Source organism: Sciurus vulgaris (assembly GCF_902686455.1).
Source record: "Sciurus vulgaris genome assembly, chromosome: 3".
NCBI lineage: Eukaryota > Metazoa > Chordata > Mammalia > Rodentia > Sciuridae > Sciurus > Sciurus vulgaris.
Window position 1 is genome coordinate 106,437,994 of NC_136463.1, and position 15,751 is coordinate 106,453,744.

Sequence of the window (15,751 nt, forward strand, 5' to 3'; positions counted from 1 at the left end):
CAGGTACCTTTGCCAGCAGCAATTATTGACCAACCTACTTGACAAGACTGTAAGAGAGGGATGTCAAACTTGAATTTGTCTTCCCAGAGAGAATTTCCTACATTGGAGAAAATAGTACCAGTAGGAAAGGTGGACTCATCCTAAAAAGGGAAAAGAAATTACTATTAATAATATTATGATGATGAAAAGGAAGACTACATAGCACGAGATGGAAAATATTTGGACCCAATAAACACCCCTTTATTAAATGCTTACTAAGTGCAAAGCTCTGTGTTAAATCCTGTGGAGATTACAAAAGTAGTTCATAGAGTTCACAAGTATTTGTGGGATGCCTATTATATTCTAGGTGCTCTGTCATAAACGGGATGAACGAAAGAGAAAACTAAGTTTCCACCCTCAAGAAAAAGGGTAAGACTGTGGAACCAACCTAGATGCCCTTCAATTGATGAATGGATAAAGAAAGTGTGGTATATATATACAATGGAATATTACTCAGCCATAAAGAATAATAAAATTATGGCATTTGCAGGCAAATGGCTGAAATTGGAGAATATCATGCTAAGTAAGATAAGCCAATCTCAAAAATCCAAAAGACGAATGATCTCACTGACAAGCAGATGATGACACGTAATGGGGGGTGGGAGGGGGGCAAGAATGGAGGAAGGAGGGATTTTATAGAGGGAAAAGAGAGCTGGGAGGGGTGGGGGGGAAGGAAAAAATAATAAAATGAAGCAAACATCATTACTCTATGTAAATGTATGAATATGCAAATGGTCTGCTGTTACTCCATGTACAAACAGAAACAACATGTATCCCATTTGTTTACAATAAAAAATAAATAAATAATATAAAAAAAAATAAGTGAGGTACTGAAAATTAAAAAAAAAAAAAAAAAGGGTGATACAGGAACACACAACAGGGACCCACACCCAAAACCATCTGCAAGGACCGAGATGCCCAGGTATTTTGAAAGTGTCAGATCTATTCATTTCCTAAGGCTGTCATACAAATTACCACTAACTGGTGGCTTAAAACAACAATAATATAATCTCTCACAGTTCTGGAGGCTAGAAGTCTAAAATCAATGTGTTGGCAGGCCATGCTCTTTGTGAAACTCCAGGGAAACTTCCCTTGCCTCTACCTACTCCTAGTGGCTCCCAGCAACCCTTGCAGAGATCCTTGGCTATAGTTGCAATACTCCACTCTGCCTCTTGGTCTGTTCAGGCTGCTATAAAAAAACGCCAGGTTAGGTAGCTTACAAACAGAAATTTATTGCTCACGCTTCTGGAGCCTAGAAATCCAAGATCAAGGAAGGGACTAGCAGGTTTGCTACCTGGTGAGGGCTTGCATGTGGTGACCTCGGTAGGCCTGCATTGAACCAAAGATTATTTGCATGCAGTTCACTTTGCTAGATTTTCAACTTGCTTTAGACCCATTACCTCTTTCTTTTCTCTTGTTTCTCCCTTTTGGACAGGATTATCTGTCTTATTCCCCTTCCGACCATTATATTTTGGAAGCAAAAAACTTGTTTGGCTTCACACATGGGCAAGATTTTTGCATAGACTGAATTGTACCCAAGTCTCATCGATATCTGATTTAGATGATATTTAAATGAAACTTTGGATATTAGACTATTAGAGCTGATGCCAGAATCAGTTTATGTCTGGGGCCGTTGGAATAGAATGAATGTATTTGGCACTTGACAATGACATGAATTTTGGAGGGCCAGGGAGAGAACACTATGAACTAAATGTTTGTATGTCCCCACAATTCATTTGTGGTAACTCTAATCCCTGATGTGATAATTGGAGGTGGGGCCTTTGGGAGGTAATTAAGGCATGAGAGCAGAGCACGATGGAGAAGAGCCCCTCCAAGAGAGACTGTTTTCTCTCTTTAGGAACAGGGTCCTCATCCCAACCATGCCTTCACTCTGTTCTCAGATCCTGGCCACTCAGTCTCTAAAACTTGGGAAATAACTGTCTGCTATTTAAGTCACCCAGCAATTTTTGTTATTGCTGTCTGAACTGGATAAAATAGCTCTTTTTACTCTGGTGATTGTGTCCTTTGATGCACCAAAAGGTTTTTAAATTTGATGTAGTCCCATCTGTCAGTTTTTGCTTTTGTTACCTATACTTTGGATGTCAGAAATACAATATTTAAGGAAATGAAAATTATTTACACACTTGAAATTTAGATGACTGAGAAAAATGAAGGGAGGTTTTTCTTATTCTTTTTCTACTGACACAAACAGTTTGAACAATTATAATCATGTTGTTTACCTTGAGATAAACAACTAGGAAGGTCTATGCAGTGGCCCAGATATTTAAAATCAATTTAATCTAAAGTTAAATTTAAGGAAGTTAAAGACTTTGAAATAAATCAATGTGGTTTTTTCTTTTTTTATTTTATAATTGTATTGTTAAAGTAGTAGCATTTGAATAAGATCACGGATGTTAAGATTATAGACAGTTGACTTAATCATTCCACTTACAATTTAATTTTTCTACAATTTTTTACTTTACTGTGGCACAAAGTCAATATGCATTCAGTAAAACTGTACTTTGAATTTTGAATTTTGATTTTTCCAACTAGCAATGTGCAGTATTATACTTTCAAGTGATGCTGGGCAGCTGTGGTGAGTTATAGCTCCCAGTTGACCATGTGATCATCAAGACAAATCTTTAGTGTGCTGTGTTTCTACACAAGGATGTTCAGTGGGTTCCATACATTAAATGCATTTTTGTCTTAAAATATTTTCAACTTACCAAGCTTTTCTGGATGTAATCCCAATGTAAGACAAGATGCACGTATAATAGCAATTTTATAGATTTCATTCAAAATTCCTAACTTAATAGAACTAACATTTTATAAAAGCACATAAGCTAAATAAGTAGCAGCAAAACTGCCTCACTTATCCAGCAATCTTATAACAGCGGAATTCAGTCAAGTTATGGTTACCTGCATTAGAAATACTTTCCATCTAAGTATTTCCCAAGTGTTTTTTTGATATCATTCTAATTCTATATGAGTGAATGCAAACTTGGTAACTATTAAGAAATCACCAGTGGCATAACACTAATCATCCAAACTCCCATGAGTTAGAGTTAAGAAAACTTCTTTTTCTAATAATTTGGATTTCCAGAGAAAATGAGATTTCTTGGAAGTTTAGTTTTTTCCAAAGTTTTATTTAGATATTATTTTTGTAATCAGATAAACTACATTAAGACCCAGTTCCATTCCTTCTTAGCTGAATAAATTCAAACAAGAGTTTAATTTCCCCAAATCCTAGTTTCTTCCCCTACAACATGAGGATAGTAATGCTCACAAAGAAAGACAGTAACCAAAGGTGAAATGTGATAACGTATAGTGTGAGCTAGGTAGAGTGGTGCAAGGTACAGTCACTACGCAGTAAGGGAAGGCCACTATTAGCATGACTGTGACTGAGATTTTATTAACTAACCTTTTGCCCTATTAATTTCATGACCTCTTCTTTAAATAGGTAAGTGTCAGAAGAAGAACCTATAATGTCAATGTGTGTCCTATAAAAATTAGTCAGAACCCTATGGTATTTTGATTGTAGTTGTTCACATGCCCATTCAATATTTCTCTTCTCTCTCTTTCCCTTTCCTCCCAAAATAAATGTCTCTTTCCTGAGCCGAAAGTGAAGAGCCTGGGTCCATTTCTCAAGGAGCTCCTTCACGTGCCGCGCACTGCTTGGTCCAGGACCAGCTTGAGCATTTGCCAGATAAATGGTGCTGACATCACCATCCACCCTCTCCTGACTTAGAATATTGAATTTGTTCAATGTGGTTTCATAAAACTCACACCTCCATTTCAGGTAAAGGAAGACATCTGTATCCATCACAATCATTTCTGGGCTTCTCGCAGTCTCAGGTACTAAGGTGCTGAGCGTGTCCACCACGTTATCACCTCTCGGTAGACTCCTTTTGGGGCTTTGTCTGTCCTGTTTTCTCCCTTCACTCATAAAATTCTTGTTTTTGTCTAAAAGAGAACTTGCTTTTGATAGCAAAGACTCTTTGAGCTTCTTGATAGCCAGAAATGATCCTTCCACAGAGATTCTTCCTCTGGGTCCCAAAGGACTGAAGTTTAAAGTTGGGATCATCTTTTTCAGGTCCATTACCAGGCTTTCTAGTATCATCTGACCCCGAAAAACAGAAAGATCAAGGGTAGCCTTCACAGAGCTGAAGATCTAAAATTAGAAAGAGAAATTAAAACAGCACAGCCTAGCACAGCCTACTGAGGCAAACGACAAACAAATTCATTTTCTGCCACCTTCTTGTCACCATAGCAGTTGCTCTAACTCAGACACTAATGACCAAACCCAGACTTCCAGGCTTCTCACACCCAGGCAGCCCATCCATGGAGCCCAGGTTGTTCAGTTTGGGATTCATAGTCCCTTGTTACATTCCCTAAAACAGAGGCAGACAAATCATTTTTAGAGGCAAATTGCTATTCTGAAACACAGTCTCTTGCAGAACACATAAGTATAAACTGTTCTGGTTCCATTCTAGAAGTCCCTCTAGAGTCGTCCCCACCCTTCCTTTCTGCTTTGAAGTTCTTCAGATGGTGGCAGAGAATGCTGGGTTTCTTGCAGAATCCAGTTTATAAATCAACACTTTCGATTTTAACTTTTCCTCTTATTCCTACCTTTCCTGCCCTTCCAAAACTCCTTTTTAGTCTGCATCTTAATTTTTTTTTCTCCAAAATAAATCTCTAGGTAGGTACCTGATGTTATCTATAACAGCACAAAAGCTCACTGTCACTTTAAAAGCATTAAGGAGGACACAGAGAAATATAAAAACAAAACTTCAAGAAGCAAGTTTGGTCTTTAGTACTGACCCGACTCAGGTTAGGGAGGTTAAACCATGGAGCACGAGAGCACTTTGTGTCTCCTCACATAGGAAAGTCGTCACAGGAGAAACAGGACCAGAACTCCCAGCACACCCTCAGCTCACACCTTACCTTTTCACTAAAGTGAGAGACTGTGAGTTGAGCATATACTGTCTTCTGAATTGCTAGATGGTGTTTATTTCGTCTGACAACATTCTCTGCAACTAGGTGAAAACAGCATCAAAAGTGTTTGTGGCATAATATGAATCATTACTGTAACTCATAAAAACAGAGATGCTTGATTCTATTATTTAAAAAGTCTAAGTTTTTCCTACATTTTTCCTCTAAATTCAACATTCAAATAACTTTTTCTTTGCACCTGAACATATTAAAGTTCACTTCATGTGTTAATGTTTCTAATCATATTTTTTAAAACACACATAGGCCAGGCACAGCAACTCAGGAGGCTGAGGCAGGAGGATTGCAGGTTTGGGGCCAACCTCAGCAACTTAGCAAGACCCTGTTTCAAAATAAAAAATAAAAAGGACTGGGGAAGTAACTCATTGGTAAAGCACCCCTGGGTTAAATTCCCAATGCCAAAACACACACAAAAACATGCACACATACATATATGAATAGAAAACAAATACCCAAGAATTAATCCCCCATTCTGCTAATTCTGGTCTAAGGGACCTGCACCTCTGTGAATCCAGGGTTCCACATTTCCTCCTAATTCACTAGCTCCTTTGCTACTTCTCCATCTCTTCCATTCTCTAGATGTTGGAAAGTCCCAGACCTCAGTCCTCAAACTTCTTTGCTAACCTACGTCCACCTCCTAGTCAGTTCAACACTTCCCACAGCCTTAGACACCATCTCTAAATGCCTTGCTTCCAAAATTCTATCTCTGCTCCATCATCTTAAAAGGTGCTTCGCTGACCCAAACTCAACTCTTGATAACTATCCCCCTCCTAAACATACTCCATTCAACCTTCCCAGCTCAGAAATTGACATTAATCCATCAGCATACCCCAAATGCCCACCAGATCTCATCAGCTGCCCTACTGCACCTCTCCAAGGCAGCAGTAGCTAGTAGCTCCTATTCCCCACACAGTAGTCAGCTTGAACATCTCAGAAAAGGCAGTCCTGTTTTGTCAATCCTCTGCTCAGAATCCAATACTCTACCAGAATAAAATCCAGACACCCTGCCTTGACCCATAAGCTACTTAGCAAAAACTGATCCCAATTCCCGTCTAACCACCCCGCCCTTGGCCCCACTCTCTTAAAACTCCAGCCATACAGGCCTCCTTGCTGTTCCTCTAAACGTCCAGCATGCTTCCCCTGCAGAATCTTTACCTGTCCTTCACCTGGCCTAGAATGTTTTTCCCACTTATCTGCAGGATTCATTCCCTTACTTCATTCGGGTCTCTGCTCAAATGTCACCTAAACAGATGACATCAGGGCTGTAGGTATAGCTCAGCAGTAGAGCCCTTACCTAGCATGTGAAAGGCCTTTGGACTTGATTCCCAACACCACCAAATTACATTTATAGTTGTAGAAGTGTTTTCCTATCCACTCTATCTAAAACAGCACCATTCATCATGTTTTCTCTCTATTCTCCCTTATATGTTTTCATAGCATGTTAGTGTCCTCTGAAGACCCAACTGTATCCCCTGTGTCAGGGACGGGGCTGGGAAATAGGATAGCTCAGTCTTAGCTCAGATCCACACCGTATTTCTCAATTCAACTTGGCAAGTAATAAAGTGGATGCTGTGTCAAAATCGCCATATGATAGTTTCAAGACAGAGCAGTAGAGGGTATAATTATATTGTTGAAGGCACCTCAAAATCCCAAAGTAGTTATCTTGTTTATGGGATTATGTACCATTTAAGTGAGGATTTTTTCTTCATTTTTCTGCATTTTGCAAGTTTCCTATAATACTGATATCCCAAGATACATTCAAAGTATAAGAGAAAAGAAGTCTTCAAAAATTTGCCAGTTACTAACAACTTTATCATGAGTCATTTTCATACATTCTTGCTCATATACCATGTTGGTCACTTTCATGTTCAGAATAGAATAATTTTAAGGCTACTTCAAATTTTATCAATTCCATGAATCATTTCAAAAAAATATAATTGTAATTTCATTGAATAAGTTATTTCTAAGATTATAAAACTTTGATTTGGAAATACCTTTTTTTTCTTTGAGTATTACATATGCAACTCCTTTGGTTTTTGTTGGATATACCACATCTTCAATGTCTCCACCGTCATTAGTAACGTCTTGGAAGTATCTTTCCACTAATGTGGTTAGCAACTGATCACTTAAAAGGCCAACAGGAAGACCAGCAACGACAATGGTTCTTTCAAAAGCTTTGGATTTCTTGACTTTTGAAACTGAGGCCTGTAAGAGAAAAAGTAGGATACTACTTAAAAACATAAGCTCTACTTAATGAAGGTGGGATCACATGAAGTAAAAAAGTGGGGGTGGGGAGGGGAGGCAAAGGGAAACAACTAGTGAATAGAGTTGACCAAATTATGCCATGTGCATGCATGACTATATCACAGTGCATTCCAATGTACATATAACTAATGCACCAATTAAAATATAAATACATAGAAGGATATATTTATAATACATAGAGTAGAGGAAGGGGATGATGGTACTGGGGATTGAAATGGAGCAAAGTACGCTCTAAGCGTCTATGAATATGTCAAAATGAGCCCAATATTATGTATAACTATAATGCACTAAAAAAATTTTAAATTAATAAGTTTTTAGCCAGGCATGGTGGTGCACACCTGTAATCCCAACGACTTAGGAAGCTGAGGCAGGAGGATTGTGAGTTTAAAGCCAACCTCAGAAATTTAGTGAGGCCCTCAGCAATTAAGTGAGATCCTGTCTCAAAATAAAACTTTTAAAGGGTTGGGGATGTGCCTCTGTGGTTAAGTACCACTGAGTTCAATCCCTGGACCAAAAAGAGAAAAAAAAAAAAAACAGTTTTTAAAAAATAAAAAGAATTTTAAAAAACCAACAGAAAGACCAGCAACTACAATAGTTCTTTCAGAAGATTTGGATTTCCCGAGAGTCAAAACCAATGCCTATAAGAGAAACGGTTATATTATGAATATATTTTAAAATATACTTAATAAAAGGGTCATCACATAAAGTAAAAGACAATATCTTACTCAATAAAGGCAACAGAGTAACTAGTTCATACTTTTTAAAAAGGGAATAGATCTTTGCCTTACACCATCTACCAACATAAACTGTAATTGAATTTGAAAGTTAAATGTAAAAAATGATCCCTTTTTTTTTAAGTAAGTGAGAAATATTGGATAATAGTTGATTTTAGGAAAGCCTAAAAATAATAGAAAACTTTAGGAAATATGGGCTGGGGAGATAGCTCAGCTGGTAGAGTACTTGCCTCACAAGCACAAGGCCCTGAGTTCAATCCCCAGTACCACAAAAAAAAAAAAAAAAAAAAGGAAATATAAATTTCAAAAATTAAAATGTAAAAAAAGATAATCAAATAACCATAAAGTAGTAATTTGAAGAGTCACTGTATGTTTTATGGATTGTAGATTCCAAAGTACTTTAGTAAGCCAGTAACAAACGCGTCCCTTTTATTATCAGGGGGAAATTACCATTAAAAAAAAACAAAATCCTAGGAGTAACATGGGTGCTGTAGTGGAGTAAGTCCCATCTTGCAGCAGATATCGGAGATGAAATCCAGCCTTAGAAAGAGTATACGCTATCATAGCCACTGGGCTGGGCACAGGGTAACAACTGTGCTGGGTTCACTCTCTTTGAACTTCTAGAATTACCCAAATAAAGGGCTTCTAATTAAAGTCTTCATTTGCTCCTCAGTCCCATGTAGGGAAGTGGACCTGTGAGCATCTCCCAATGTTTACACAGTTAGTCCAGCCTGCACAACAAAGGGACTCCATGAGGGTGGACAGGATGGCTCACAGGCCTGAGGGCTGGCTAACTGACAGCACAGGAGCTCAGGACTCTCGGTCAACAGGACTCTGTACTTAGAATCAGACTCCACGGGGATGGGCAAACGACTTCTGGACTCCCCGGAGGTAAGACAAGTTTAAGCACACTTACAGCGTCCTGTACATTCCAAGAACTCCTGAAGATGAGAATAAAAGAATAAACTTAGAGTGAAGCAATCAGTGTGAGAGATTTCAACCAATTTCTGAAAGACTGAAAATACACAGGAGAATACGGAAGAATAAGACAGAAACAAGTAGCTAACCCAGAATAAGCAAATAGATGTTGCAGGGTAATGGTGACAATAGGCACAGAAGAACCTCGGAAATGGAAACAGGAACCAAAACAAGAGATTGTTGGAAGGCTATTGGTTAAAAAACTGCTCCAGCGTCTCCCCACGTTGCCAGCTCCCAATCTTTCTACACATAACACACTACACTGAAGGCAGCTGGGACAAAACATCAGGAAGGGAAATGAGGATTATTTTACTGAAAAAGAGGAAGGGGGGCCCGAGGGAGATGGGAAGCAGGGGATCAGAAGGAGGAGACTAAATGGAACACTCTAGAGAAAACTTGACAAGCCAGCCTGGGTACCCTGAACAAGTCTTCCTCCCATTTCTGGCATTTAAAGGCTCCCCAGCTTAAAGATCATAAGCAAACAGTGCGGCATGATTTCAAGTCAATTACAGCATACAAAAAGAAAAAGGAAAATCCATTTCACCCAGCTGCTAAAAACATTTTACTGAACATAGAAAAGGGAAAATACACGTGATATTGGACCAAAGGGGGAAAAATAATCATAGCACTCAATGAAACCCCACTATAAACAGCATTTACTATTCACAATACACTATTATTCGTTTTAAACTTTTCAACTGAACTTGCTATCTTCAAAATATCAAAGATTTAAATAATGGTTACAGAATAAAATGGAAATACTCAACTCTGTCAATGCAGGAATAAAGGCAGAGCTAACAGCAGTTGAGAAAAAAAAAAAGAATCTCTTACATTACAGAGAATCATGTAGTAGTACCCACATTTTAAGTCTTTTACAGAAGTTACAAAAATACCCCATAGAAGAATTAAAAGAAGAATAAAAATAATATTACAACTTTCAAATTTGAAAGGCAAAGAAAGAAGTCAGAAGTTACCTAAGAGAAAGCTTTATTTATCATAGTGGTATTTGACAGAAAACGATTAAGTCAGTGATGACTGTCCCATGTACTCTCTCAGCATCTGGTAATCAGCTGGTAGCTCCTAAAATAAAGTACAAAAATGAACCTGTCTGATGAAGTGGTGTTTTAAAATTCACATCTGAATGCACCTGAATTTTAGAATATATACTATTTTGTCAATTAATATTAGCAAATACTGTATTAATTAAACGTGTTCAATGCCTGGCAACATTCTGGTTATCAGAGATGATACACACAAAGAAATAAATTTGCCCCTTGCCCTGAAATTCAGTTCCCCCACAAAATATAATTCATTATGTATAGGGCACATGGATGGGCTTTAGGATTAAGACTATAAAAAGCAGTGGGGGTGGGGGGTCTTATATGGAAAAGAAGGAGACAGACACAAAAATAGATCTTTTCAAAGGAGCTTGGTATTCTCAAAAGAAGTAGATCTATTGCTTTAAGGAGGGAAGCAGGCCAACCCACTATTTTAGAAGGACACAGACCATTCACGATAAAATCCTACAATTACAATAAATGCCATCCAGAATTAAGAAGTAAGGTTAATTAATTCTGGCTAAAGGAGTATGGAAAAGGCTCCACAAAAGAGTGATTTTTAAGGCTGAGGTCAAATTTGAATTGATGAGACAAAGACACTAAGAAAAGTTGGGGGGGCTTGAAACTGGCTCTTGTTGATATATATGTAGAACAAAGGGAATGTCTCTTGAAAACAAAATGAGTAAAACTCTATTGGCTATTTGTTTTGGGAGATACTTTTAAGGATGAAAATCATTTACCTAGATTGAACAGTGAAACAGCAAAAACATACCAGATGGTAAGTGTGCCTACAGGCATCCTATTCCCAAGTGGTACAATACAATTTTCCCAAGACAATTCTCCCTTACAAGAGAGAAAAAAAAAATGACCAAAGAGATTTTTTTCAGATTTTCATAGAACCCTATTTCTTAAGATTTGTAATGATACAACATCCAGCCTAACAATCCCCATCAGCCTCAATGTGTAAGTGGCTTGGGAATTTGCTCTTCATTAATGTCCAAAACATTTTTTCAATCACTTTAAATTCAAAAGATCACACTCTACCTCTATGCCCTCATCAATACTAATATTATATTTCTTTACTCAAATGTCTGTACATAATTTAATCAAAGGAAATTCCTGAGCTGGTATTTTTAGGAGAGAAAACAAGTGTCTTATTTTCTAACAAATAAGACTTTTTATAAATTATCTCATGATTATTTCAATGACGTGCCAGTATTCTTCCTTAACCTTCTTTTATATGTTTGAGAAAGTGTTGCTAACATATATAATTCTGCTGAGGTCCGTTATGAACAATGAGAATAACTAATCTCTTCTATCCAAGATTAGGAAGGAAAAGAAATATCCTGGAGAAAGAAGTTGAAGGATTTTGAAATAAGAACAGCATTGAAGTCAAGAGATATTAAGGTGATGGCACTTTTTCCTCTATCAACGTTATCTTTTAAGAGGCTTTTGGCCATGAGAATGCAAAAAGGTATAAAGAAAAACTTTATTTAAGTAAGGAACTAAAGAGAAATAATTGGAAGATTCATTCGCTGCATTTATTTAAATTTCTTTTCTCAAAATTAGTTGTTTATTTTCAATGACTATGCCTTTACTTTCAACAGGTAAACAAAAGCGCATATGCATCTCACAATTGTTTTTACATTTCCAGGATTCAGGGATTTCAGACCAGAAAGCAAAGGCTCTGCCACTGCTTTCAAACACTTGATAGAGGGAAAAACACACACGCACGCACGCGCGCAGCCGAGTCTTGAATCTGCAGTTCTTCCTAGCCAGCACAGATGGTGCAAACACTGGGCCTTTGTGTCTCTGGAGAAACAACTAAGACCACAAAACGAATTCGCACCACGAGAGACCCCAAGATGCCTCGCTGTGTCCTTGGCTGAATCCGTTCCTAACCAGCTCTTTTAAAAGGAAGCTGTGGCCTTCATTTCTGAGTAATCGGTTCACTTTTGTCTCCCCGCTCCGCCCACCCCCGCAATCGTGGGAGGACGACAGCTAAGAGCCTTGCAGCCTGCGAAGCGACTCCTCCATAAAACAGCGGTGTCCCCCAGGGCTGGGCGACGGAGGTGGCCCTTCCTCCGGCGGCCGGCGGTGAATTTCAGGAAGGCGCGGCACCGCGGCAGGAGCAGGAGCAGGGATCAGGCCCGGGCTCGCGGGATGAGTGGCTCTCGGCTGCCCCGGGAACCCTCCGCGCGTCGCCTCGCCCAGCCCGGCACCCTGGACCGGCCGGCGGGGTTCCACGCCCGCCTGGGGGACTTAGGCGACGCGTGTGCACTGCCCTGCACCACAAAACCCAAAGAAAAATGACTTGCCATGGCGGAGGAGAGACGCGCCCTCAGCGGCCCGGAGAAAGCCCCAAGCTCAGGGGAGCGCGGGTGGCGCGAAGGGCCGAGCAGGCTGGTTTTGGTTTCGTTTTTTTGTTCCCGCTCACTTGGAGACAATACAAGAAAAGGGCGGCCCTTCCATCCCACATGGCTTTTCTATAGCTGGTAACCTCTAGGTGGAAGCCGGACCTTGGAAGGGCCGCTGGCTCCAGACCAGCCATCCTCCGTAGTTTCGCAACTTTTGAAAGCACGCTTTCAAAGAGTGACCCGGAGATTCCCCGACAGAAATCTAGCGGTTCTCCGGGTGATTCGCCTGTCCTGAGCTCAGTGGATTCTGGATGCTCCTTCCTAAATCCTCAGTACTTCCCCTACAGTCTTCCTGTGTGGTCTCTTCTCCCAGATTGGGACCTCTGAAGCATAGTCCCTGCCAATAGGGAGCTGACCACCTATATGCAAATGTAACGTGTCAACATAATTGCTGTCTGCAAAAGTATTAAGCATTGCTATAGAATTGCACTCAGGCAGTGCTGAACTTCTGAGTCTGGCTCCTGGGGCAAAGGGAATGACATAAATAACAAGCTTCAAAGTCAAATCAAAGAACCGATGGATGGCAGATGTGAAGAGGTTCAGTCTCACCCCTAGTAAAGACATACACATTGAAATCACAATGCAATACCATTTTTCCCAACGTTGGCCCATCTGAAAAGAACATCAATGTTGTTACAAGTGGTAGGAATATTTCAAAGGATTTCGATCCTTATTGGGGGGTCTGAAAACACAGCACTCCAAAGTATGGCTTTTTAGCATGCTGAGTACTTTAAAGGAAGGATGTTGGTTCAGAGAGCCTCAAAAGAAAAAGTCTCTTTGACCTACCTGGGCCCTCCTGTATCCCGCCCCTTTTCTGCCCCCTAGCTAATCACAGAAACTAGAATTTCTCTTCTTCCAGGTGGATGATGAAAACTAGAACCCCTCTCCCCACAAAGAAGCCACTGAACCCAGAGAGGGACATTCTACCCCTTCTACCTGCTCCCCTGAAGACCCTCATTCCAGAGGGATCCTGCCCTACACCCAGGAGGAAGGAATGCTACACAGGAAAGCCAGGAAGGATCTGAATGGGCTTTGCTGGGCCCCTGGTATCTGGCCAGTGTGCTATCATTAGAGAATACCTTTGGTCCAGTCACACTGCATTCTTCATCAAACATAAGCATAAAAATAGTTTTCTCTGAGTCTCTGGGTCTTCAATTCTAAATGTTCCTGTCACATAACACTTTGAATAAACTTTTCTCTTAACCTTTGTTGTGTGTGTGTGTGTGTGTGTTCTTATAGAAGTGTGACCCTTATGGTAGCTCAGTAAACAGAAACCTTCTCACTCCTACACTATAAACATATAAAATGCACATATCCTTAGGCTTAGCAATTCATTCTTAGTAGTGAACCAGAAGTGATATACCAAGTGATACTAAGATGTATAAAAAGTTTAATTGTATGGTGCTTTTTATACAGGTAATAATTATTTCTTTTAAAAACTGTGATCCACTCAATGAATGGAGCTCTTTATTATACAGATGATGGCACTCCACAAGACACAAGGCTATGACGATTTTAAAACAGAATGAGATAAATCTACATGAAATTTACAGTTTCTCTCCATACTTATGTATTCAGGTACCCATTTGAATGTCTAATTAAGCATCTAAAATTTAAAGAGCTAAAGTGGAAAGCTATCGTGTGATGTAAGAGTTACTGTGTCAATTTGACTGAGCTGAAGAATGTCCAGTAAAATGTTATTTCTGGATATGTTGGTGAATGTGTTTCCAAGAGAAATTGGCATTGGAATTGGAAAACTTGAGGATCCACCCTCACCAATTTGGGTAGGCATCATACAACCTTGTGAGGGTTCAAACAGAACATAAAGGTAGAACACTGGTAAATACATTCTTCCTTTTGGAGCAGGAACATCCCTCCTCTGCTCTCAAACATTGGTATTTCTGATTCTTGGGTCTTCAGACTCAGACTGGAATTACAGCACCAGCTTTTCCCAGGCCTCCAGCTTGCAAGTAGATCATGCAACTTCTCTTCATGAGGCAATCCCTCATAACAAATCTCTACAAATCTATGTTATTTCCTATGGGTTCTGTTCCTCTGAAGAACCCTAACACATATGGTCAAATAATTTTCAACAAGAGTACCAAGACCAATTCACTGGGGGAAGGACTATCTGAGGAAGCTGTTGAGTATTCAAAATCTTAAAAATTGTGGTGCCAGAATCAGGTGTTGTTGGCACACACCAGTGATCCCAGAGACTCAGGAGGCTGAGGCAGTAGGATCAAAAGTTAGCAAGACCCTGATTCAAAATTTTAAAAATATATTAAAAGAACCAGGAATATAGCTCAGTGATAAAGCATTCTTGGGATCAATCCCTAGTTTGGGTTAGGGGGGACTTTGACCAGGAAGTGCACTGAGAAAGGTTTTCAGACTCCAGAAGAACCTATTTCAAACACTCTTTCTAGAATTGGCCAAGAAGAATGATTAACAAAGAAGAATGTACAGGAAATATGAGGACAATCAGCAAGAGAAGAATTTCCAGGGAATGAAAGTAGGGCCTAAATCAAAATTCCACACTCTAAGGGTGTGGTACATGCATCTACTCAAGGAGATTTCAGAATTGCTTTGGTTTGGTGTCTCTCGCTCTTTCCCTTTCCAAGTGGGAGAATTTATTGCACTTATCTTTCTCAGTTCCACCATGTGTCTTGGGTTTGTTGCTATCTCTGGATACAGTTCAGACCTGATAGAGAAACTACCACATGTCGCTGAGAGTTCACACACTTTGACTCTGATGCCATAATTGAATGGAATTTTTAGTTCTATTCCTTGGGGATGAGGTGAGTATATTTTGTGTGTGAAGAAAAGTGAACCAAATGATGTGATCGACAGGGCAGGATAGCCTATGCTGGTCATTATTCTGACCCAGCCAAATCTGGTTCTCTTAACCTTAAAAAAATTTCTAGTCTCCTTATATCTGAATGGGGCCATGTAACTATTTCTTGACTGAAATATGAGAAGAAATGACCAGGGTCCGTTTTGGATCACAGCATTTAATTACTGGTCCAAGTCTCCCCAGACTTTGCTTTTTCCCAGTTCTGTGATTCTCTTTATCCTCCAAGTGATGAGGATAAAGAGAATCACCTTCCAGGTTGTGCTGGGCATTGTGCATGATGAGTAAGACTGTCTTTCCCACCCTTCATACTAGGGATGGAACTCAGGCACGCTCTGCCACTGAGCAACATCCCCAGTACACCCACCTTTGTTTTTCGGAGACACGGTCTCACTAAGTTGC

At 39.7% G+C, this 15,751-nt stretch overlaps 1 protein-coding gene across 1 annotated transcript; it reads right to left on the bottom strand.

The window, feature by feature from the left end:
- Positions 1-893: 893 nt before the first annotated feature.
- RBM43 (RNA binding motif protein 43) lies at positions 894-13,135 on the bottom strand. Its single transcript, XM_079132961.1, has 4 exons — positions 12,403-13,135; positions 7,044-7,254; positions 4,984-5,075; positions 894-4,210 (listed from the first exon to the last, which is right to left on the bottom strand). Exons 1-4 carry the CDS (start codon positions 12,403-12,405, stop codon positions 3,452-3,454), a joined length of 1,065 nt encoding a protein of 354 aa, XP_078989087.1. The 5' UTR covers positions 12,406-13,135; the 3' UTR covers positions 894-3,451.
- Between the last annotated feature and the right edge of the window lie 2,616 nt (positions 13,136-15,751).

Coding starts and splice junctions, on each gene's coding strand:
- RBM43 (XM_079132961.1), bottom strand. Junction 5,076..7,043: donor AATACTCAAAGAAAAAAAAG/GTATTTCCAAAT, acceptor GTTTTCACCTAG/TTGCAGAGAATGTTGTCAGA. Junction 4,211..4,983: donor TCTCTCACTTTAGTGAAAAG/GTAAGGTGTGAG, acceptor TTCTAATTTTAG/ATCTTCAGCTCTGTGAAGGC.